At 45.7% G+C, this 26,007-nt stretch overlaps 1 protein-coding gene across 2 annotated transcripts in view; it reads right to left on the bottom strand.

Moving 5' to 3' along the window:
- The window catches only part of mmp24 (matrix metallopeptidase 24), a 269,586-nt gene that overhangs the window by 70,676 nt on the left and 172,903 nt on the right, over positions 1–26,007 (bottom strand). For both annotated transcript variants that reach the window (XR_010017057.1, XM_063040950.1), the window contains exons 3-4: positions 9,190–9,306; positions 2,670–2,974 (exon numbers count right to left, since the gene is read on the bottom strand). Coding sequence is in view for 1 of the 2 variants with exons in the window: in XM_063040950.1 (XP_062897020.1) it covers positions 2,670–2,974; positions 9,190–9,306 (422 nt within the window). In the remaining variant the exon portion in view is untranslated. The remainder of the gene's footprint in view (positions 1–2,669; positions 2,975–9,189; positions 9,307–26,007) is intronic.

The following is a 26,007-nucleotide window of genomic DNA, read 5'->3' as shown; positions in this document are numbered from 1 at the left end:
AAATGTAATGTTAGTATTCATTTCAAGAAGACTAGATTGTAAAAGCAAGGATGAAATGTTGAAACTTTATAAAGCACCGGTGAGGCCTCACTTAAGAGCAGCAAGCAGTTTTGGGCCCCTTATTTTAGAAGGGATGTGCTGAAATTGGAGAGGGTTCAAAGGAGGTTCAGAAAAATAATTCTAGGATTGAATGGCTTGTCATATGAAGAGCATTTGATGGCTCTGGGACTGTATTCACTGGAATTCCGAAGAATGAGGGGTGACCTCATTGAAACTTATTGAATGGTGAAAGGCCTTGATAGAGTGGAAGTGGAGAGGATGTTTCCTATGGTGGGAGAATCTATCTAAGACCAGACGACACAGCCTTAGAATAGAGGGGTGTCCTTTTAGAACAGAGATGAGGAGGAATTTCTTTAGCCAGAGTGGTGAATCTGTGGGATTTGTTTCCTCAGGCAGCTATGCAAGCCAAAGTATATTTAAGGCAGAGGTTAATAGATTCTTGATTGGGATACAGGGAGAAGGCAGGAGACTGGAGCTGAGAGGATAATTGGCTCAGCCATATGAAATAGCGGAGCAGACTCAATGGGCCAAATAGTTTAACTTTGCTCCTCCATCTTTTGGTCTTGTGAGAGGAGGGAGCAGGGGATTGAGGGTGGAGGAGGGAGGAGGGAGAGTGGAGGAAGGTGGAAGAAAGGGGTAGTGTGGAAGGAAGAGGGATGGAGGAGGACTGGTGAAGAGTGGTGGGATGGAGGATGAGTGAGGGAGGATGAAGGAGGGGAGAGTTGAGGGAGGGGAGGGTTGAGGGAGTAGGAGGGGGAAGATATGTGGCTAGAGTGAGATACAGTGGGGTAGGATACTAGAGGCCCATTTCTGGGCTGAAGGTACACTGTCACTCAGTAGTTTGGATTGCAAGGAAAAGATAGGAATTGGAGATAAAAATGAAAACTTCATCGTTATTCATAACATTGGGGAAATAATTTCTGAGGGAACAGAAGCAGATGATCAGGGGGATTTAGAAATGACCCAATGCTTCTCTCAGAGAAACAGGAAGTACACCCTGCTTTCTCAGAGAACCCAGCATTACACCCTACATCCTCAGAAAAACTAGCAGTACACCCTTTTTTCTCAGATAAACGGGCAGTACCCCCTGCAATCTCAGAGAAACGGGCAGTACCCCTTGCTTTCTCAGAGAAACCAGCAGTACCCGCTGCTTTCTCAGAGAAACGGGCAGTACACCCTGCATTCTCAGAGAAATGGGCAGTACACCCTTTTTTCTCAGATAAACGGGCAGTACACCCTGCAATCAAAGAGAAACAGGCAGTACCCCCTGCCTTCTCAGAGAAACGGGCAGTACACCCTGCTTTCTCAGATAAACGGGCAGTACACCCTGCAATCTCAGAGAAACGGGCAGTACCCCCTGTTTTCTTAGATAAACCAGCAGTACATCCTGCATTCTCAGAGAAACGGGCAGTATAGCCTGCATTCTCAGATAAACGAGCAGTACACCCTGTATTCTCAGATAAACGGGCAGTACACCCTGCAATCTCAGAGAAATGGGCAGTACCCCCTGTTTTCTTAGATAAACGAGCAGTACATCCTGATTTCTCAGAGAACCAGCAGTACACCCCGCTTTCTCAGAGAATCCGGCAGTACACCCCGCTTTCTCAGAGAACCAGCAGTACACCCCGCTTTCTCAGAGAACCAGCATTACACCCTGCTTTCTCAGAGAACCAGCATTACACCCTGCTTTCTCAGAGAACCAGCAGTACACCCCGCTTTCTCAGAGAAACCCACATTACACTCTGCATTCTCAGAGAACCAGCAGTACACCCCGCTTTCTCAGAGAATCCGGCAGTACACCCCGCTTTCTCAGAGAACCAGCAGTACACCCCGCTTTCTCAGAGAACCAGCATTACACCCTGCTTTCTCAGAGAACCAGCAGTACACCCCGCTTTCTCAGAGAACCAGCATTACACCCTGCTTTCTCAGAGAACCAGCAGTACACCCCGCTTTCTCAGAGAACCAGCATTACACCCTGCTTTCTCAGAGAATCCGGCAGTACACTTTGCACTCTCTGCCACTGGTAGTTAATGTGCTCAGTTCTGAGCCTTTTGTTGCTTGTGCATTGGGGAAGTGGGTATTTGCTTTGACTCCATCAAACCCCACTGACCCCTGAACCCTGAACCCCAGAGTCTTAGGGAATAACTGAATAGATTTTTTTCAGTGAAATTGGTGGAAATATTTGAAAACGGTTTATCCTTGTCTGACCCCGTATAGAGTCATTAGTAAACTCTGCTGATCAGAATGCAGCCCCTCTCCCACCTCGAGAACCTAGCAGGTACCAACTGAATCAGCAATGCCCTCATTTCCCTCACGCATTGACGGTTACAGATGGGGAAGGTGTAACTGTGAAAATACAACAAATACAGAATCATTGCCGCTGCTCCAGAGCATTGGCCTGCTGAATCTCTGGCCTTTATCTTAGCTCTGCTGATGAGATCTGTGCACTAATTTAAAGTTCCAAGCTCAAATTAAATTTATTATCGAAGTATGCACTGATTATGTTACCATATGCTACCCTGAGATTCATTTTCTTGCAAGCATTCAGACAGTAAAACTATTTCAGTCACTTGAAGTAATGACTGGGTTGAATGTAAACACGTTCTAACCATCATGATTGGAGTTTCCCAGCGTCCACGGCTCATCAGAGTCAAAGTGTGTGTCTCCACCAATTCCTGGCCCAGGGAAGTAAGCATGTGCCAAGAAACCTCCCTCCCCATCGAAGGGGGAGCTGTCACCATGGAAACCGGAAGCAAAGAAAATGACAATGTCTGCTTCCTTTGTGTCACTTTTAATCTCTTGAGAAGATATCTCCTTGAAAGCCAATGGCGTGACTTTCTGCCAGACATTGAATGCACGGCGGATGGCTCGACGTGTCTCAAACTCTCCCACTTTGGGTGTGAAATTGTGAATGCTGTGGAAGTGAAAAGAATGTACAATTAATAGCCCAGTGAACCAGCCCTGTAACCCCAAACCCCACCAACCCAGAGCATCACCCAGATCTGAACTCGCTCAGACCAGGCAGATGCTGAGCCAATGTTCCGGACTGGAAGTGCACATTCCTGTCCACCTCCAACCACTATCCCCACCCTCCCACTCTCAACCACTCCAAACCCCTGCTCTACGATCTGAGCACAAGGGAAGATATTTACCAAGCAATGACAGCAAATGTGTCTCTACAGAGAAGAGGTATGGCTCAGTGGCTAACTGACATTTAGAATTCTACCGCCTTAAAACTAGACTAGAAAACTTTTACACTATCTATGTGCAAGACATAAACATACAACAGCACATTTTCAGGTGTTTGTGCACATTGCTGGTGCAAACGGGGCAGGTCACTGCCAGCTTAGACTCACCCAGTGTGTTCAGCATTTCAGAGCTGACTCGATGGGTTGAATGGCCTAATTCTGCTCCTACCTTCAGTTTCTTATGTTTTATGGTCATTTCATTCAGAAGTTAAAAACATACTTGATGCACGTTTCTGATTGAATGACATCCACATTCCTTGCACTTCAGGCAGCAAAACAAGGAGCAAACCACGTTATTGGGACCAGTTGTGAATTAAAGATCCTGTGGATATGGATTTTTATCATCAGTGATGTGCTCTGGGAGGTCTAATAAAGCTGGAACATGCACCACAAATGTTAAGACCCAAGGGACCTCAGTGCACATGTCTATAGATCTGTAAAGGTAGCAACACAGGTAGATAAGGTGGCAAAGATAACGTGAAGATACTTGCCTTCATTAGCTAGAGCACAGAATATAAGAGCTGGGAATTCATGTTACAACTTGAAAGGGTTTAAAAAGATTAGCTTTATTTGTCACATGTATATCGAAACAAACAGGAGAATGCATTGTTTGCATCAAATCCAGTCAACCCACATTGTGCTTGGCAATCCACAAATGTCGCCTTGCTTCCAGCACCAATATACCATTTCCACAACTCACTAACCCTAGTCATTCATCCCTGGAATGCAGGAGGAAATCGAAGCACATGGAGGAAACCCACACAGTCACAGGGAGAATGTACAAACCCCTGATAGACAGCAGCAGGTATTGAACCCTGATCTTACAGCTGGTACGATGTAAAGTGTTGCACTAACCTCTGCACTAGGGTGCTGCCCCATAACTTTATCCAATTAGTTTACAGCTAAAGTACTGTGTGTATTTCTGGTGATGGTGCTGGAGAGGCTGCAGAGTACTACTACTACGTCGACTCAGGCCTAGGGGTCTGGCGTCGGGCACGATGACGGAGGCTGCGGAGAGTTCTCCCAGAATATGGCCTGGGATAGAGACTTTCATTTACAGGAATAGGCCTGGAGAGATTGGATTGGTATTTTCTTGGAGGAGAGGAAGCTGAGGGGTACCTGAAGGAAATATAACAGATTATGTTGGACATAGACGGAGTGCAGAGTGAGAATGATTCTTCTGTGTCAGAGACAACAAACACTGGGGGTGTAATTAAACAAGTTTAAACTGAGTAAAAAGATTAGACAGAATCTGAGAGTGATTGCAATCTGGAACACACCTCAGGACTTTCTCCAATGACAACACATCCTTTCTGAGATATGGGGCCCAAAACTGTTGACAATACTCCAAGTGTGGCCTGACTAGTGTCTGATAAAGGCTCAGCATTATCTCCTTGCTTTTATATTCCATTTCCTTTGAAATAAATGCTAATAGTGCATTTGCGTTCTTTACCACAGACTCAACCTGTAAATTAACCTTCTGGGAGTCTTGAACGCGGACTCCGAAATCTCTCTGCACCTCCATGTTTGAACCTTCTCCACGTATAAATAATAGTCCACACAATTTTAGTAAAAGGAACAATTGTGTGGACTATTATTTAAGTGGGAAGGAGTTTCAAACATGGAGGTGCAGAGAGATTATCTTGTTATTTCTAGCTCTGTGTGTAGCACATGGCTACTTTGGTGACCCCGACAGTCCAAACGGGATTTGGACCAAAGTAGCCATTAGTGGCGGCTGGCCCTGGAGTTTTCCGGGAACTTGCAGGGTGGGCGACAACGGCAGGCTTCTGTGCCCCACCACTGTTCATTGGCCTCCTCACTCCTGTCTCTGGGTTGTGTGCGCTCCATTGCTGGGCCTGGTCTGGCCTGTTCTTGGGCCCCTCTTGGCTTTCCACAGCACGTCTGCCCGGACCGCCACCTTCTGGGGGTCACCGAAATCTGCGTCGGCCAGCAGCAGATGTATGTCCTCGGGCAGTTGCTCTAGGAACGCCTGCTCAAACATGAGGCAGGACTTGTGTCCTTCAGCCAGGGCCAGCATCTTGTTCATTAATACTGACAGCGGCCTGTCTCCCAAACTGTCCAGGTGCAGCAAGCGGGCACCTCGCTCACACCGTGAGAGGCCAAAGGTCTCTAAGAGCAGTGCTATGAATGCTGCATATTTGCCTTCTTCCGGGGGTGACCGTATGAAATCCCCAACCCGTGCGGCTGTCTCCTGGTCAAGGGAGCTCAACACGTAATAGTAACGCGTGGAATCCAAAGATATCTGCCAAACCTGGAACTGGGCTTCTACTTGGTCAAACCACACGCATGGTCGCAGTTTTAACGAAACTGCGTGAACAGATGAAGAGTCGATCATCTTTGATCCAAATCCCATTTGGACCGTCCGGGTCACCAATGCAGCGATGTGCTACACACAGAGCTAGAAATAATGACACGCAGTCTGTAAGTCGCACTCGAGACTCATTTATTCAAACTTCGTGGCACTGGCTTTTAAGCAGTTCCCTTCCAGCCCTCTCCGGGTGGAAATGATGTCAGAGGTGCATTACGAAAGTCTCTCCCCGCGCGCGGGCTGTTTTGTGAGCCGATTCGATTGTGTAGAAAGTGGGTCGCCACATTATGATGCATTTCCCAACACTGCATTCCATCTGCCACTTTTTTGCCCATTCTTCCAATTTGTCTATGTCCTGCCACAATTACATTGCTTCCTCAGCACTACCTACCCCTCCACCTATCTTTGTATCATAGAAAACCTACAGCACAATACAGGCCCTTCGGCCTACAATGCTGTGCTGAACATGTACTTACTTTAGAAATTACCTAGGGTTACCCTTAGCCCTTTATTTTTCTAAGCTCCATGTAGCTATCCAGGAGTCTCTTAAAAGACCCTGTTGTATCTGTCTCCATCACTGTCGCCGGCTGCCCATTCCACACACTCACCACTCTCTGAGTAAAAAAACTTACCCCTGACATCTCCTCTGTACCTTCTTCCAAGTACCTTAAAACTGTGCCCTCTCGTGTTAGCCATTTCAGCGCTGGGAAAAGCCTCTGACTATCCACACCTCTCGTTATCTTGAACACCTCTATCAGGTCACCTCTCATCCTCCATCACTCCAAGGAGAAAAGGCCAAGTTCACTCAACCTATTCTCATAAGACATGCTCCCCAATCCAGGCAACATCCTTGTAAATCTCCTCTGCACCCTTTCTATAGTTTCCACATCCTTCCTGTAGTGAGGCAACCAGAACTGAGCACAGTACTCCAAGTGGGGTCTGACCAGGGGCAGGATCCTATATAGCTGTAACATTACCTCTTGGCTCTTAAACTCAATCCCACGATTGATGAAGGCCAATACACCATATGCCTTCTTAACCACAGAGTCAACCTGCGCAGCAGCTTTGAGTGTCCTGTGGACTCGGACCCAAAGATCCCTCTGATCCTCCACACTGCCAAGTCTTACCATTAATACTATATTCTGCCATCATATTTGACCTACCAAAGTGAACCACCTCACACTTATCTGGGTTGAACTCTATCTGCGCCTTGCAATCTACTCCCAGAAACTTCAGCCATCTCTGCTCTGCCGTCATCCCTGCCAATATCCTTCTCCAAGCCACCTGGGCAAGCTCCTCTCTCATGCCTCTGTAATTCCCTTTATTCCATTGTGACACTGATACATGTGAGTTATACTTCTCCCTGTCAAGTTGCAGTATGAGTTCAATCATATTTTAATTATTGGCTCCTAAGGGTTCCTTTACCTTAAGCTCCCTAATAAGATCTGGGTTATTACACAGCACCTAATCTAAGATAGCCTTTCCTTGAGTAGGTTCAAGCACAAACTGCTCTAAAAAGTCATCTCGTAGGCATTCAACAAATTCCCTCTCTTGCGATCCAACATCAAACTGATTTTCCCAATCCCCTTGCATATTGAAGTCCCCCATTACAATTGAGTCATTAACCTTATTACATACCTTTTCCAGCTCCCTTTGCAATCACAAACCCACATCTTGGCTACTATTTGGAGGTCTATATATGATTCCTATAATTGTTTTTTACCCTTGCAGTTTCTTAATTCCACCCACAAAGATTCGACATTTGAGGGTATGTCACCTCTTTCTACAGACGTAATTCCATCTCTTATCAACAGAGCCACACCACTGTCTATGCCTTCCTGCCTATCCTTTCGATACAAAGTATATCCTTTGATGTTAAGCTCCAAACTATGGCCTCTTTCAACCACGATGTCATAACTACCAATCTCTAATTGCGCCACTTCGTCCACCTTATTCCGAATGCTATGCGCATTTAATATGCAGCGTGTTCAGTCCAGCATTCTTCCCCCTTTTGAATTTTGCCTCTGTGGTACAATTTAACTCTTTGGTCTGTCTGCACTTGTACCCAGACATTGGCTTGTCCTTCCTTACATTCATCATCTACTTGTAAACCTGCTGGCTCATCCTCAGCTCTATCATACTGGTTCCCATCCCCCTGTCATATTAGTTTAAACCACTCCCAACAGCTCTAGTAAACCTGCCTGCATGAATATTGGTTCCCCTTGGATTCAAGTGCAACCCATCCCTTTTGTACAGGTCACACCTGCCTCAGAAGAGGTCTCAATTATCCAGAAATCTGAACCCCTGCCCCCTAATCCAATTCTTCAGCCACACATTTATCTGCCACCTCATTCTATTCCTATCCTCACTGTTGCGTGGAACAGGCAGCAATCCTGAGATTACTACCATTAAAGTCCTGCTTCTCAGCTTCCTTCTTAACTCCCCGTATTCTTTATTCAGGATCTCCTCCCTTTTTCTTCCTACATTGTTGGTACCAATATGTACCACGACTTCTGGCTGCTCACCCTCCCTTTTCAGGATATTGTGCACACATCCAGAAACATCTCGGACCCTGGCATCTGGGAGGCAGTCTGCCATCTGTGTTTCCCTTTCACTTCCATAGAATTGCCTATCTGTTCCCCTATCACTGCTGCCATCCTCTTCCCTACCCTTCTGAGCCACAGGGCCAGACAGTGCCAGAGGCACGGCCACTGTTGCTTCCCCCAGGTAGGTCCCCCGTCCCTCCAACAATACTCAAAACGGAGTACTTATTGTTGAAGGGCGAATTGCACAAGTTCCCAATCCTGTGTGCTTAATGAGTGAACAGTAGTTCTGATCAGTCTGTCTTGTTTTTTGGGAAAGGACCAGGAGAGTTTCAGCATTACTGGGTCAAGGCCAGCACCTTCACCGTGTTGCAACAAGCCACTGATTCTGAACACAAGATTTTCATATTCAAGATGCACATTAGGGAATGTCTCAAACAATGTTAGATTGTGGAATTAAATAAATGGATTGCAAAGTGGTGCTCCTGCCAACTCATAATGGACATTATATAGCGAGATGGAAGACCTCATACATTCATTTACCACAGCGTGATCTGCATTAGTCAAATGTATTTGTTCAATCTAGATACTCCAACACAGGATACTTGGGGTGGCACAGTGGTTAGCGTAAAGCTTTACAACATCAGCGACCCATGTTCAATTCTGCAAATATCTGTAAGGAGTTTGTGTGTTCTCCCTGTGACTGGGCAGGTTTCCTCCGGGTGCTGCGGTTTCCTCCCATGTCCCAAGGATGTACAGGTTAGTAGGTTAATGGGTCACGTGGGTGTAATCGGTTGGCATGGGCTCGTTGTGCTGGAAGGGCCTCTTACTGTGTTGTATCTCTAAATAGAGAAAGTCCAACACAATAACTTTATTTCACGGCTGCAGCGATATCAAAAACAGAAACTGAGTTACTGAAAGGGACAAAGAGCAGTGACCCCCGCTGTAGCGGAAGCCCAGGATTGAGGGGGAGCTGTGTGAGTGAAGCGCCTGGTTTGAGTGTCAGTACCTGTATGTAATGGATTTCTGTCTCCACTTCTGGCCGGTTAACGCATAGCGCTTACTCCTCTGTCTCCGGCTGATGTGCGGCAGGTCAAGGACACCACATCGCGGTTTCTTCATCCATCTGGCAGCAGAAAGAAAACGAAACTCAGGATGCACAGTAGCACATGACTCGCTTACTTACTCACTGCCTGCTGGAGGAGGGTGGCAAGTGAGGCAACAGGCATTCTAATCCCTCCAATTTCCCTCAGGCATTCCAGCTTCAACAGATGGAAAAGGATTGCTAAAGGCAACCGGTGAGAGCTGGAAACAGTAGGCATGTGATTTACTGTCAAACAGCAACTTGAATCAAAATACCTCCTTGCTCAGAACCCAAAATTAAGGTATTTTGGAAGGTGACACCTGTGCAGCCAGTATTTCTAGCACCAATTCCTTCAGTCGACGTCCTCCCCCCACTTCCTTCATTCAACGTTCCCCCCACTTCCTTCATTCGACGTTCCCCCCACTTCCTTCAGTTGACGTTCTCCCCCACTTCCTTCAGTCGACGTTCTCCCCACTTCCTTCAGTCGACGTTCCCACTTCCTTCAGTTGACGTTCTCCCTCACTTCCTTCAGTCGACGTTCCCCAATTCCTTCAGTCGATGTTCCCCCCACTTCCTTCAGTTGACATTCTCCCCAATTCCTTCAGACGTTCCCCCCACTTCCTTCAGTCGATGTTCTCCCCTTTCCTTCAGTCAACATTGCCCCTCTTCCTTCATTCGACGTTCCCCCACTTCCTTCAGTTGACGTTCTCCCCCTTCCTTCAGTCGACATTCCCCCCCTTCCTTCAGTCCATGTTCACCAATTCCTTCAGTCGACGTTCCCCACTTCCTTCAGTCGATGTTCTCCCCTTTCCTTCAGTCGATGTTCTCCCCCTCTTCCTTCATTCGACGTTCCCCCCACTTCCTTCAGTTGACGTTCTCCCCCCACTTCCTTCAGTTGACGTTCTCCCCCCACTTCCTTCAGTTGACGTTCTCCCCCTTCCTTCAGTCCATGTTCACCAATTCCTTCAGTCGACGTTCCCCCCCTTCCTTCAGTCCATGTTCACCAATTCCTTCAGTCGACGTTCCCCACTTCCTTCAGTCGATGTTCTCCCCTTTCCTTCAGTCGACATTGCCCCTCTTCCTTCATTCGATGTTCCCCCCACTTCCTTCAGTTGACATTCTCCCCAATTCCTTCAGACGTTCCCCCCACTTCCTTCAGTCGATGTTCTCCCCTTTCCTTCAGTCAACATTGCCCCTCTTCCTTCATTCGACGTTCCCCCCACTTCCTTCAGTTGACGTTCTCCCCCTTCCTTCAGTCGACATTCCCCCCTTCCTTCAGTCCATGTTCACCAATTCCTTCAGTCGACGTTCCCCACTTCCTTCAGTCGATGTTCTCCCCTTTCCTTCAGTCGATGTTCTCCCCCTCTTCCTTCATTCGACGTTCCCCCCACTTCCTTCAGTTGACGTTCTCCCCCTTCCTTCAGTCGACATTCCCCCCCTTCCTTCAGTCCATGTTCACCAATTCCTTCAGTCGACGTTCCCCACTTCCTTCAGTCGATGTTCTCCCCACTTCCTTCAGTCGATGTTCTCCCCTTTCCTTCAGTCGATGTTCTCCCCCTCTTCCTTCATTCGACGTTCCCCCCACTTCCTTCAGTTGACGTTCTCCCCCCACTTCCTTCAGTTGACGTTCTCCCCCTTCCTTCAGTCCATGTTCACCAATTCCTTCAGTCGACGTTCCCCACTTCCTTCAGTCGATGTTCTCCCCTTTCCTTCAGTCGACATTCCCCCCTCTTCCTTCATTCGATGTTCCCCCCACTTCCTTCAGTTGACGTTCTCCCCCCACTTCCTTCAGTCGACATTGCCCCCTCTTCCTTCATTCGACGTTCCCCCCACTTCCTTCAGTTGACGTTCTCCCCCCACTTCCTTCAGTCGACATTGCCCCCTCTTCCTTCATTCGACGTTCCCCCCACTTCCTTCAGTTGACGTTCTCCCCCCACTTCCTTCAGTCGACATTGCCCCCTCTTCCTTCATTCGACTTTCTCCACACTTCCTTCAGTCGCCGTTCCCCCCACTTCCTTCAGTTGACGTCCCCCCACTTCCTTCAGTTGACGTCCTCCCACTTCCTTCAGTTGACGTCCTCCCACTTCCTTCAGTTGACGTCCTCCCACTTCCTTCAGTTGACGTCCTCCCACTTCCTTCAGTTGACGTCCTCCCACTTCCTTCAGTTGACGTCCTCCCACTTCCTTCAGTCGATTTCCTTCCCAATTCCTTTAGTCAACGTTCTCCCCCACTTCCTTCAGTTGACGTTCTCCCCCCACTTCCTCCAGTCGACGTTGCAATTGCTTCAGTTGACATTCCCCCCCACTTCCTGCAGTCAATGTTCCCAATTCCTTCAGTTGACGTTCCCCCCCACTTCCTTCAGTCGACGTTCAACCCCACTTCCTTCAGTTGATGTTCCCCCCACTTCCTTCAGTCGACGTTCTCCACACTTCCTTCAGTCGACGTTCTCCCCCCCACTTCCTTCAGTCGATGTTCCCCCCACTTCCTTCAGTCGACGTCCCCCACTTCCTTCAGTCGACGTCCCCCGCCACTTCCGTCAGTCGACGTTCCCCACTTCCTTCAGTCGATGTTCCCCCCACTTCCTTCAGTCAACGTTCCCCCCACTTCCTTCAGTCAATGTTCCCCCCACTTCCTTCAGTCGATGTTCCCCCCACTTCCTTCAGTCGACGTTCTCCCCCCCACTTCCTTCAGTCGACGTTCCCCACTTCCTTCAGTCGATGTTCCCCCCACTTCCTTCAGTCAACGTTCCCCCCACTTCCTTCAGTCGATGTTCCCCCCACTTCCTTCAGTCGACGTTCCCCACTTCCTTCAGTCGATGTTCCCCCCACTTCCTTCAGTCAACGTTCCCCCCACTTCCTTCAGTCGATGTTCCCCCCACTTCCTTCAGTCGACGTTCCCCACTTCCTTCAGTCGATGTTCCCCCCACTTCCTTCAGTCGATGTTCCCCCCACTTCCTTCAGTCGATGTTCCCCCCACTTCCTTCAGTCAACGTTCCCCCCACTTCCTTCAGTCGATGTTCCCCCCACTTCCTTCAGTCGACGTTCCCCACTTCCTTCAGTCGATGTTCCCCCCACTTCCTTCAGTCGATGTTCCCCCCACTTCCTTCAGTCGACGTTCCCCACTTCCTTCAGTCGATGTTCCCCCCACTTCCTTCAGTCAACGTTCCCCCCACTTCCTTCAGTCGATGTTCCCCCCACTTCCTTCAGTCGACGTTCTCCACACTTCCTTCAGTCGACGTTCCCTCCCCACTTCCTTCAATCGACGTCCCCCGCCACTTCCGTCAGTCGACGTTCCCCACTTCCTTCAGTCAACGTCCCCCCCACTTCCTTCAGTCGACGTTCCCCCCACTTCCTTCAGTCAACGTCCCTTCCACTTCCTTCAGTCGACGTTCTCCCACTTCAGTGCTCTGGGGTGCAGATTACACACCCCGGTGATCTGTAAGCCTTCAGCAATTCCCTCCCAATACTCCTTCCTTCAGTTCCTCGTCCTCAGCTCCTCAACACATTACGGAGGCGTATGCGCATACTCCAGTGTGAAGGCGGAACCAAGATGTGCGCTGTTGGATCTGACTGTTTAACTCTTAGGCTACGCCCACACTAGACTGGGTAATTTTGAAAACACTGGTTTCGAGTAAAAACGACAGGCGTCCACACCAAGCGTTTTTCAAAATATCTCCGTCCATATTAGAACAGATATTTGGGTGAATCTCCTACTAGGCATGTGCAGGACACACAGAAAACAAGCGAAGAGGAAACGGTATACTTGGTGCGCGTTTGTCCAGTTACAGACTAAAAAAACTTTAAAGGAATTGCTGTTGGCTCTTGTGCAGGAGGACTTAAAACTGGAAAAACAACAAATACTGGAGCGTATGCAGGCAACCGACAGGGAGTTCACGGACAGTATGACCCAGCTGACGATGAACACTGAAAAACTGACTAACTCTGTTGCATTAATAAAGCACCTTGTTAAATGTATAAAACATGTCTGCATCAGTGTTATCTTGTATTTCCATACAATGTTACATTAGGCTGTTACACATCTATTGTCAGAGAAGTACTTGCATAAATACTTTCATACAAGCAAGGACAGAAAACAGGGCAAAGTGAGCACACTTATTTATTCAGTAAGCTATGGGTCAAAGTATTTGGTGAGTACATTTCTAACTCTTCTGGCTTCAATCTCATTGCTGTCTGTTCTGAAATTGTTAGGTTGTGTGTGTGGGGGGCTGGGCGGGGTTGTATTCAAGAAAACAATGAAATGCCGCGCTGAGGCCATCCGTTCCAGCATATCATTACAGCATTTTTAAATAGTCAAAGAAGTCCACTTTACAATTTAACTCTCACGCCGTTCACACCGACTGCGCGTTATAACAACTGTCCGGCAGTGCTTACACAGTACCAAGCAGAAGCAGAAAAAGCATTGTTGTTGTGGTGTTGTCATGACAGCGTTTTTAAATATCTCCGTTTACCCTGTCCATACTACAACGCGCAACAATCGCTTTCAAATTTACACACTCTGGAGCGTGTTTTATAAAAGCTCCATTTTCGGGGGACGAAAATACCGTTTCAATGAGGACGGGGGGTCAAAACAAAGAGAAAAAGCTTTGTTTTCAAAATTATCCGGCGTAGTGTGGATGTAGCCTTCAACTAAGCTGTTGAATTGTTATTTTCTTTGCAGTTTAACAATTAATTATCTGCTTGTATTCTGAGTAGTTCTTAGATGCACATAACAATTTAATATGCCTCTAGTGGCAATACAAAGTATAGAGTCTGTAGAGAAATATAGATAGGTTAAGTGAGTGGGCAAGGGTCTGGCAGATGGAGTACGTTGTTGGTCAATGCAACGTCATCCACTTTGGAAGGAAAAATGAAAGAGCAGATTATTATTTAAATGGTAAAAAATTGCAGCATACTGCTGTGCAGAGGGACTTAGGAGTGCTTGTGTATGAATCACAAAAGGTTGGCTTGCAGGTGTAGCAGGCTATCAAGAAGGAAAACGGAATGTTGGCCTTCATTGCTAGAGGGATTGAATTCAAGAGTGGGGAGGTCATGCTGCAACTACACAGGGTACTGGTGAGGCCGCACCTGGAGTACTGTCTGCAGTTCTGGTCTCCATACTTGAGGAAGGATATACTGGCTTTGGAAGCAGTGCAGAGGAGGTTCACCAGGTTGATTCCAGAGATTAGGGGGTTAGACTATGAGGAGAGATTGAGTCGCCTGCAGACTGTACTCACTGGAATTCAGAAGAATGAGACGAGATCTTATAGAAACAGATAAAATTATGGAAGAGATAGATGAGATAAAGGCACGAAAGTTGTTTCCACTGGTAGGTGAGACTAGGGGACATAGCCTCAAGATTCAAGGGAGTAGATTTAGGACGGAGATGAGGAGGAACTGCTTTTCCAGAGAGTGCTGAATCTGGAATTCTCTGCCCAATGAAGCAATGGAAGCTTCCTCAGTAAGTATACTTAAGACAAGGTTGGATAGATTTTTGCATAGTAGGGGAATTAAGGGTTTTGGGGAAAAGGCAGGCAGGTGGAGATGAGTCCAATGGCCAGATCAGCCATGATCTTATTGAATAGCGGAGCAGGTTCGACGGGCCAGATGGCCGACTCCTGCTCCTATTTCTATGTTCTTTTGTAATTATTAGTCCCCCTAACTCTGTCTATTTTGATTTCCCTCTGTTCTATTAACAAAACAATTGTGAAGCAACAATTTTTGTGCCTTGTTCCTGACTTCTGAAAGAACCTTGAACGAAAACACCAGAATCCAGTAGTGCTTAATTGTTCTGCCATTTATTTATTGTCAGTTATAATTCCCCGTGTTTGTGTGGGACCTGCATCAGGCCTCACTAACTCCTTCCTCTTAATAGTTTCTCAGATGGAGGTCTGTGACTGGTGGTGTCCCCAAGGGCTCAATGCTATTTGTCATTTATATCAATGACTTGGATGAGAACATACTCGGCATAGGCAGTAAGCTTGCAAATAGATGGTGTCATTGATAGCGAAGGCGGTTATCAGGATTTATAGATCAGCTGGGGAAATGGGCTGAGGATTGGCAGATAGAGTTTAATTTGGTGAAGTGTGAGGTGGTGCATTTTTGGAAGACAAATCAGGGTAAGACCTTTACAATGAACGGTAGGGCCCTAAGGAATGAGGGACTGGGCATACACTTTCCCTCAAAGTGGCATTGCAGATCGAGAGGGGGGTGAACGCAGCTGTCGGCACACTGGTCATCATCAGGCAGGGCACTGAGTCTAGAAGCGGGGATGTTATGCTGCAGTTGTACAAGTCAATGGTAAGGCTAGATTTGGCCACCCTGCTATAGGAAAGACACCATGAAACTGGAAAGAATGCAGACGTTTACAAAGATGTTGCTGGGACTCGGGACCAAGTTATGGATAGAGGTTAAGGAAAGTTGGACATTTTGCAATGGAGCAAAGGAGACTGAGGGGTGACCGAGAAGTGTATAAAATCTTGAGGGGGCAGAGATAGGTGAACGCGCACACTCTTTTGCCCCAGGGGCACAGAATCAAGAACTGGAGGGCATTGACTGAAGGTGAGAGGGGAGAGATTTGATAGCAATTTGAGGGGCAGCTTTTTTACCCAGAGGGTGGTCAGTATATGGAACGAGCTGCCTAAGCAAGTGGTTGAGTCAAATACACAAACAAAATTTAAAAAACATTTGGACAGGCAGATAGACAGGAAAGGTTTAGAGCAGGGGTTCCTAACCTGGGATCCACGGACGTCTTGGATAATGATAGGGGTCCACAGACGTCGCAGATAATGATAGGGACCCATGGACCCTTGGACAGTGATAGGGATCCATGGACATCTCAGATAATGTTAGGGGTCCATGGACCCCTGGGATAATGATAGGGGTCCACGGACCCTTGGATAGTGATAGGAATCCATGGACGTCTCGGATAATGATAGCGGTCCATGGACCCCTGAAATAATCATAGGGGTCCACGGACGTCTCAGATAACGATAGGGGTCCATGGACCCTGGGATGATGATAGGGGTCCACGGACCCTGGGATAATGATAGAGATCCACGGACCCCTGGGATAATGATAGGGGTCCACGGACGACTCAGATAATGATAGGGGTCCATGGACCCTTGGATAATTATAGGGATCCACGGACGTCTCAGATAATGATAGGGATCTACGGACGTCTCAGATAATGATAGGGGTCCATGCTATTGAAAGGCTGGAGCAATCTGGCCCAAATGTGAGCAAATGGGACTTGCTTGGATGGGCATCTTGCTCAGCATAGATGGGTTAGACCGAACAGACCTATAACCTGATGACAACAGCCAGTCAGTATACAGGAGCATGAGAAGAAGCAGTGATTTCACTTCAGTCCGCGGTTGAGGATTAAAAAACCCAGCGCTATGCAGCAGTTTTAGACTTGGACTGCACCCAATCAGTGAACAGGATTCTTTAGACAGGGCGAATAAGAATACGGCAGGGACAGAGCCATTGTAAGAGTGGACCAGTGTTGGAACGGCTTCGCCTTATTGGGCTTGGGCCAGTCAAGTTTCTGGTAAGTTTCTTCTTTTTTTCTTTATTCTTGTCTGGTAGGGCAATGGGAATGGCCCCAGGGCACAGTTAGTCAGTGAGAATGGCCCCAGGACAGAGTCAGTTTAGTGGGAATGACCCCAGGACACAGTTAGTAATGGGAATGACCACAGGGCACAGTCAGTTCAGTGGGAATAGCCCCAGGACACAGTCAGTTCAGTGGGAATGGCCCCAGGACACAGTTAGTAATAGGAATGGCCCCAGGACACAGTCAGTTCAGTGGGAATGGCCCCAGGACACAGTTAGTAATAGGAATGGCCCCAGGACACAGTCAGTTCAGTGGGAATGGCCCCAGGACACAGTTAGTCAGTGAGAATGGCCCCAGGACACAGTCAGTTCAGTGGGAATGGCCCCAGGACACAGTCAGTTCAGTGGGAATGGCCCCAGGACACAGTTAGTAATGGGACTGGCCACAGGACACAGTCAGTTCAATGGGAATGGCCCCAGGACAGAGTCAGTCAGTGAGAATGGCCCCAGGACACAGTCAGTTCAGTGGGAATGGCCCCAGGACACAGTTAGTAATAGGAATGGCCCCAGGACACAGTCGGTTCAGTGGGAATGGCCCCAGGACACAGTTAGTAATGGGACTGGCCACAGGACACAGTCAGTTCAGTGGGAATGGCCCCAGGACAGAGTCAGTCAGTGAGAATGGCCCCAGGACACAGTCAGTTCAGTGGGAATGGCCCCAGGACAGAGTCAGTCAGTGAGAATGGCCCCAGGACACATCAGTTCAGTGGGAATGGCCCCAGGACACAGTTAGTAATAGGAATGGCCACAGGACACAGTCAGTTCAGTGGGAATGGCCCCAGGACACAGTTAGTAATGGGACTGGCCACAGGACACAGTCAGTTCAGTGGGAATGGCCCCAGGACACAGTCAGTTCAGTGGGAATGGCCCCAGGACACAGTTAGTAATGGGAACGGCCCCAGGGCACAGTTAGTCAGTGAGAATGGCCTCAGGACACAGTTAGTCAGTGAGAATGGCCCCAGGACAGAGTCAGTCAGTGAGAATGGCCCCAGGACACAGTTAGTCAGTGAGAATGGCCCCAGGACACAGTCAGTTCAGTGGGAATGGCCCCAGGTCACAGTTAGTAATAGGAATGGCCCCAGGACACAGTCAGTTCAGTGGGAATGGCCCCAGGACACAGTTAGTAATAGGAATGGCCACAGGACACAGTCAGTTCAGTGGGAATGGCCCCAGGACACAGTCAGTTCAGTGGGAATGGCCCCAGGACACAGTTAGTAATGGGAATAGCCCCAGGGCACAGTTAGCCAGTGAGAATGGCCCCAGGGCACAGTTAGTCAGTGAGAATGGCCCCAGGGCACAGTTAGCCAGTGAGAATGGCCTCAGGGCACAGTTAGTCAGTGAGAATGGCCCCAGGGCACAGTTAGCCAGTGAGAATGGCCCCAGGACACAGTTAGGTCAGTGAGAATGGCCCCAGGGCACAGTTAGTCAGTGAGAATGGCCCCAGGACACAGTCAGTTCAGTGGGAATGGCCCCAGGGCACAGTTTGTAATGGGAATGGCCACAGGGCACAGTTAGTTCAGTGGGAATAGCCCCAGGGCGCAGTTAGTCAGTGAGAATGGCCCCAGGACAGAGTCAGTCAGTGAGAATGGCCCCAGGACACAGGCAGTTCAGTGGGAATGGCCCCAGGACACAGTTAGTAATGGGATTGGCCACAGGACACAGTCAGTTAAGTGGGAATGGCCCCAGGACACAGTCAGTTCAGTGAGAATGGCCCCAGGGCACAGTTTGCAATGGGAATGGCCCCAGGAACACAGTTTGCAATGGGAATCGCCCCAGGACACAGTTAGCCAGTGAGAATGGCCCCAGGGCACAGTTAGTCAGTGAGAATGGCCTCAGGACACAGTTAGTCAGTGAGAATGGCCCCAGGACACAGTTAGTAATGGGAATGGCCCAGGGCACAGTTAGTCAGTGAGAATGGCCCCAGGGCACAGTTAGTAATGGGAATGGCCCCAGGGCACAGTTAGTCAGTGAGAATGGCCCCAGGCCACAGTTAGTCAGTGAGAATGGCCCCAGGACAGTTAGGTCAGTGAGAATGGCCCCAGGGCACAGTTAGTCAGTGAGAATGGCCCCAGGACAGAGTTAGTCCGTGAGAATGGCCCCAGGACACAGTCAGTTCAGTGGGAATGGCCCCAGGACACAGTTAGTGCAATTACTTTTGTACAACATGATATTATTTCTGATCCGAATGGCAGATTTTTATTGGTTAGTGGTTTACTCTTTAATAAAAAGGTAGTTTTGGTTAAGGTTTACGCTCCCAACATGGACTATCCGGAATTTTATAAATTATTATTTAATTTGTTCCCGATTTTGAGTGAGTTTTCACTAATTTGGGGCGGGGATTTCAATACTTGTTTATCTCCACCTTTGGATTGTTTGGCTCCTTTACGGACCTTACCCAATAAATCTGCAACCTTGATTAACTCATTCCTTTCAGATTCCGGGTCGATGGACATTTGGCGTTTTTTGCATCCTCAGGAAAAAGATTTTTCTTTTTTTTCACGTTCATCGTTCCTATTCAAAAATTGATTATTTTTTTATTGACTCTCGTCTTATTTCTTCAGTGGCCAAATGTGAATATGACTCTATAACCGTTTCGGATCATGCTCCACTTAAGCTTTCTATTAAAATATCGGCCAACACACAAAATAATAGACAATGGCGTTTTAATTCGCTGTTGCTTCAGGACTCGGATTTTGTTAACTTTATGAATGAACAGATTGATCTCTTTTTTACAATCAATTATACAGAAGATATTTCTATGAACACCCTTTGGGACACTTTTAAAGCTTATATTCGTGGTCAGATCATCTTGTATTCTGCTGCTTTGAGGAAGAGGTTGAAGGATGAGCAGCTGGTTATTGTAGACAAAATTAAGGAAATTGATTAAGATATACGCTACAGCTCCCTCTGAGAACTTGCATAAACAAAGAACTGAACTTCAAGTGGAACATAGTTTATTACTTTCGTCCTCGATTGCAAATCAATTAATGAAAACAAGAAGTGAATTCTATATACATAGTGACAAAGTTGGTAAACTGTTGGCTAACCAGTCGAAGACTAACTATTCCAAATTTCAAATTAATCAGATTTATAATCAAAATGATCAACTGATATCTGATCAAGTTGAGATTAATCAATCCTTTTTTGATTTTTATTCCTCCTTATATCAGAGTTTCCACGAGACTCTAAATATATGCATGACTTTTTAGATAACCTAGATTTCCCTAAGATTTCACATGATATATCTTCTATGTTTGACACTTCCTTTACTACTGATGAGATTAAGAAGGCTGTTTTCTCTATGAGTCCAGGGAAAGCTCCTGGTCCTGATGGGTTTACTGTGGAATTTTATAAATGTTTTGCATCTTCATTAATCCCTTGGTTATTCAGGGTTCTGGAGGCCTCACTAAAACTTGGTAAACTTCCTGAATCTTTCTATAGAGCTTCGATCTCTTTAATATTAAAGAAGGATAAGAATCCTACTCAATGTGCATCTTATAGACCAATATCCTTATTAAATGTTGATTCTAAAATCTTTTCTAAATTATTAGCAAACAGATTAGAAAAAGCACTTCCTTTTATTATTTCCGAAGACCAAACGGGTTTTATTAAAGGTCGTTACTCTTTTTATAACATTCGCACATTGTTAAACATTGTTTATACCCCCTCACAAAATGATCCTGAGTGCGTCATTTCCTTAGATGCTGAAAAAGCCTTTGACAGAGTCGAATGGCCTTACTTATTTAAGGTGCTTGAAATGTTCAATTTCAGCCCGAAATTCATATCCTGGATCAAATTGTTATATCATTCTCCTATGGCCTCAGTCCGTACTAACTCTTTAAGCTCACCTTTTTTTCCTCTTTTCCGAGGTACCAGACAAGGTTGTCCTCTTAGTCCTTTATTATTTGATATTGCATTAGAACCTCTTGCAATTGCCATTCGAGAATCTCCAAATATTATTGGGATAACTCAGGGTTTGAAGTCCCATAAGGTATCACTCTATGTTGATGATTTACTTCTATAGATTTCTAATGCTCAAAAATCTATTCCTGCTGCTTTAGATTTATTAGCACAATTTAGTCTTTTTTCAGGTTATAAGTTAAATCTCGGTAAGAGTGAACTTTTTCCAATTAATAAGCAAGTCCCCTTATATCAGAATCTTCTGTTTAAATTGGTTAATAATCATTTTTCATATTTTGGGATTAAAGTTACCTGTAAACATAAAGATTTATTTAAGACTAATTTCCTACCCTTAATCGATCACATTACTCAACTCTCATTTAAATAGTCTCCATTTTATTTAACTTTGTTTGGTCGTATTAATTCTGTTAAGATGTTTATTCTTCCAAAATTCTTATATGTATTTCAGGCATTACCGATTTTTGTTCCCAAATCCTTTTTTGATAAAGTTGACTGTAAAATTTCTTCATTTATTTGGCAAAATAAAAACTCGAGATTGGGTAAAATACATCTACAGAAAGCTAAGAGAGATGGAGGTTTTGCATTACCTAACTTTAGACTCTATTATTGGACAATTAATATTCGACATATGAAATTTTGGTTACTTGATCAAGATACACTATCCATTCCTAAATGGGTAGTATTGGAATTACAATCTGCTCAAGGTTATGCACTTGGCTCCATTTTAGGTTCTTCTCTTCCTTTTGATTTGAAACGCTGTAAACTGGTTTGTAACCCGATAGTTAAATATACCTTACGTATTTGGTTTCAATTCCGAAAATTTTTCGATCTCAATCCATTTGGGCTTGCGATTCCTATTTTAGGTAACATATTCTTCCCTCCCTCGTCTACTGACTGTGCCTTTCAAATTTGGAAGACTAATGGTATTTTACGGTTTTTGGATTTATTTTTAGATGGTTCCCTTATGTCTTTGAGCAATTATCTAACAAATATAACTTACCAAGAATACATTTTTTTAGATATCTCCAAGTTAGAAATTTCCTAAGTACTATACTCTCTTCCTTTCCGACACTACCTCCTACATATATTTCAGACACTATAATTAACCTTAATCCATGTCAGAAAGGTATAATGGCTATTATTTATAATACTATTATGAAACTTAGGAAAGCTCCATTTGATAAGATGAGGTCAGATTGGGAAAAGGAATTGGGTCTTATTATTCCGGTGGATGACTGGGCGCATATTTTACAACTAGTTAATACTTCCTCTATCTGTGCTAAACACTCCCTAATTCAATTTAAAGTTTCCATAGAGCACATACGTCTAAAGATAAATTAGCTCGTTTTTATTCTCATATTAACCCTTTGTGTGACATATGTCATGGGGAGATAGCTTCCTTAACTCATATGTTTTGGGCCTGTCCTACTCTGGAAACTTTTTGGAAAGATATTTTTAATATTATTTCAAAGGTATTGAACATAGATATTTCTCCCCATCCTATTACTGCTATCTTTGGATTACCTAAAATTTCCAGTAATCTTTCCCCTTCAGCCCGTAGATTGATTGCATTTCTTACTTTAATGGTGAAAAGATGTATTTTACAACATTGGAAGGAGATTAATGCTCCGACTACATTCTTTTGGTTTTCCCAGACGATACTATCCTTAAATCTGGAGAAAATTAGAAGTAAACTTTATGATTCTTCAGTTAAATTTGAACAGACTTGGAGATCTTTTATTCAACATTTTCATTTAATGTAATTTTATTTTCTTTCTCTGGCCATATTTTCATTCCCTTCTTGCTTTTTAACTTGTTTTTAATGGAGGTCAGGTTTGAGGACGTGATTGTTTTATGTTGTTTAACTCTACTTGATACCTAGTTAACCCATTGCTTTGCTTTGCTTTTTAGTTTAGTTGCACGGTGGGTTTTTTTGGGGTTTTTTTTTCCTTATTGACATGTTTGAAAATTAGTATACTATTACATTACCTGGTTATTTTATATCTAAACTGCACTGTTTGTACAAATTTTTTTGTATTAATATCTCTTGTAAAGTTATATTGCAACTGTGTATCAGTGCCTATATGGTTTACCTTTTGCGTATTAATTCAATAAAAAGATTTAAAAAGAAAAGAAAGCTACTAGAGTTGGACCTACAGGAGATGAGGTAGTGATAGGTAGGAGCTACAAGGAGGTAGTCACCCCTGGGTGCAGGAGGCATGAAAAGGTGTGACTGTCAGGAGAAAGAAGGGAAATGGAAATGGGATGCCAGTGCAGATTACCCCTGTGCCATCCCCCTCAATAATAAGTGTACCACTTCGGGTGCTGTTGATGGGAACGACCTACCAGGAAGGAGCTGCAGCCACCAGGTCTCTGGTGCTGAGGCTCAGAGGAACAGAGAGGTGAAGAGGACTGTAGTGGTGACAGGAGATTCCATAGTCAGAGGAACAGAGACGAGATTCTGTGGATGTGATAGAGACACCAGGATGGTATACTGCCCCCAAGTGCTCACCTTCTCCCTTTAGAATGCAGTGGACCCAATCCAAGACATCCCTGACCTTGGCACCTGGGAGGCAGATAGGTACATGGGTACATATTGGCACCTATGACATAGGTAGGATAGGTGAGGAGGTCCTAAAAAGAGAATTTAAGGAGCTGGGTAAAAAGGTACAAAGCAGGATTGCCAGGGTACAAATCTCTGGATAGCTACCTGTACCATGCACCAGTGAGGGTAAGAATAGGGTGACTTGGCAGATAAATGTGTGGGTGAGAAACTGGTGCAGTGGGCAGGGTTTCAGATTTATGGATCATTGGGGAACAACCTTTAATAGAAACATAGAAACATAGAAAATAGGTGCAGGAGTAGGCCATTCGGCCCTTCGAGCCTGCACCGCCATTTATTATGATCATGGCTGATCATCCAACTCAGAACCCAGCCTTCCCTCCATACCCCCTGACCCCTGTAGCCACAAGGGCCATATCTAACTTCCTTTTAAACATAGCTAATGAACTGGCCTCAACAGTTTGCTGTGGCAGAGAATTCCACAGATTCACCACTCTCTGTGTGAAGAAGTTTTTCCTAACCTTGGTCCTAAAAGGCTTCCCCTCTATCCTCAAACTGTGACCCCTCGTTCTAGACCTCCCCAACATCGGGAACAATCTTCCCGCATCTAGCCTGTCCAATCCCTTTAGGATCTTATACGTTTCAATCAGATCCCCCCTCAATCTTCTAAATTCCAATGAGTACAAGCCCAGTTCATCCAGTCTTTCTTCATATGAAAGACCTGCCATCCCAGGAATCAATCTGGTGAACCTTCTTTGTACTCCCTCTATGGCAAAGATGTCTTTCCTCAGATTAGGGGACCAAAACTGCACACAATACTCCAGGTGTGGTCTCACCAAGGCCTTGTACAACTGCAGTAGTACCTCCCTGCTCCTGTACTCGAATCCTCTCGCTATAAATGCCAGCATACCGTTCGCCTTTTTCACCGCCTGCTGTACCTGCATGCCCACTTTCAATGACTGGTGTATAATGACACCCAGGTCTCGTTGCACCTCCCCTTTTCCTAATCGGCCACCATTCAGATAATAATCTGTTTTCCTATTTTTGCCACCAAAGTGGATAACTTCACATTTATCCACATTAAATTGCATCTGCCATGAGTTTGCCCACTCACCCAACCTATCCAAGTCACCCTGCATCCTCTTAGCATCCTCCTCACTGCTAACACTGCCACCCAGCTTCGTGTCATCCGCAAACTTGGAGATGCTGCATTTAATTCCCTCATCCAAGTCATTAATATATATTGTAAACAACTGGGGTCCCAGCACTGAGCCTTGCGGTACCCCACTAGTCACCGCCTGCCATTCTGAAAAGGTCCCGTTTATTCCCACTCTTTGCTTCCTGTCTGCTAACCAATTCTCCACCCACACCAATACCTTACCCCCAATACCGTGTGCTTTAAGTTTGCACACTAATCTCCTGTGTGGGACCTTGTCAAAAGCCTTTTGAAAATCCAAATATACCACATCCACTGGTTCTCCCCTATCCACTCTACTAGTTACATCCTCAAAAAATTCTATGAGATTCGTCAGACATGATTTTCCTTTCACAAATCCATGCTGACTTTGTCCGATCATTTCACCGCTTTCCAAATGTGCTGTTATCACATCCTTGATAACTGACTCCAGCAGTTTCCCCACCACCGACGTTAGGCTAACCGGCCTATAATTCCCCGGTTTCTCTCTCCCTCCTTTTTTAAAAAGTGGGGTTACATTAGCCACCCTCCAATCCTCAGGAACTAGTCCAGAATCTAACGAGTTTTGAAAAATTATCACTAATGCATCCACTATTTCTTGGGCCACCTCCTTAAGCACTCTGGGATGCAGACCATCTGGCCCTGGGGATTTATCTGCCTTCAATCCCTTCAATTTACCTAACACCACTTCCCTACTAACATGTATTTTGCTCAGTTCCTCCATCTCACTGGACCCTCTGTCCCTTACTATTTCTGGAAGATTATTTATGTCCTCCTTAGTGAAGACAGAACCAAAGTAATTATTCAATTGGTCTGCCATGTCCTTGCTCCCCATAATCAATTCACCTGTTTCTGTTTGCAGGGGACCTACATTTGCCTTTATCAGTCTTTTCCTTTTTACATATCTATAAAAGCTTTTACAGTCCGTTTTTATGTTCTCTGCCAGTTTTCTCTCATAATCTTTTTTCCCCTTCCTAATTAAGCCCTTTGTCCTCCTCTGCTGAACTCTGAATTTCTCCCAGTCCTCAGGTGAGCCACTTTCTCTGGCTAATTTGTATGCTACTTCTTTGGAATTGATACTATCCCTAATTTCTCTTGTCAGCCACGGGTGCACTACCTTCCTTGATTTATTCTTTTGCCAAACTGGGATGAACAATTGTTGTAGTTCATCCATGCAACCTTTAAATGCCTGCCATTGCATATCCACCGTCAATCCTTGAAGTGTCATTTGCCAGTCTATCTTAGCTAATTCACGTCTCATACCTTCAAAGTTACCCCTCTTTAAGTTCAGAACCTTTGTTTCTGAATTAACTACGTCACTCTCCATGTTAATGAAGAATTCCACCATATTATGGTCACTCTTACCCAAGGGGCCTCTCACGACAAGATCGCTAATTAACCCTTCCTCATTGCTCAAAACCCAGTCCAGAATAGCCTGCTCTCTAGTCGGTTCC

Source organism: Mobula hypostoma, chromosome 2 (assembly GCF_963921235.1).
Source record: "Mobula hypostoma chromosome 2, sMobHyp1.1, whole genome shotgun sequence".
Taxonomy (NCBI): Eukaryota; Metazoa; Chordata; class Chondrichthyes; order Myliobatiformes; family Myliobatidae; genus Mobula; species Mobula hypostoma.
This window is presented reverse-complemented; position numbering and strand designations above follow the sequence as displayed.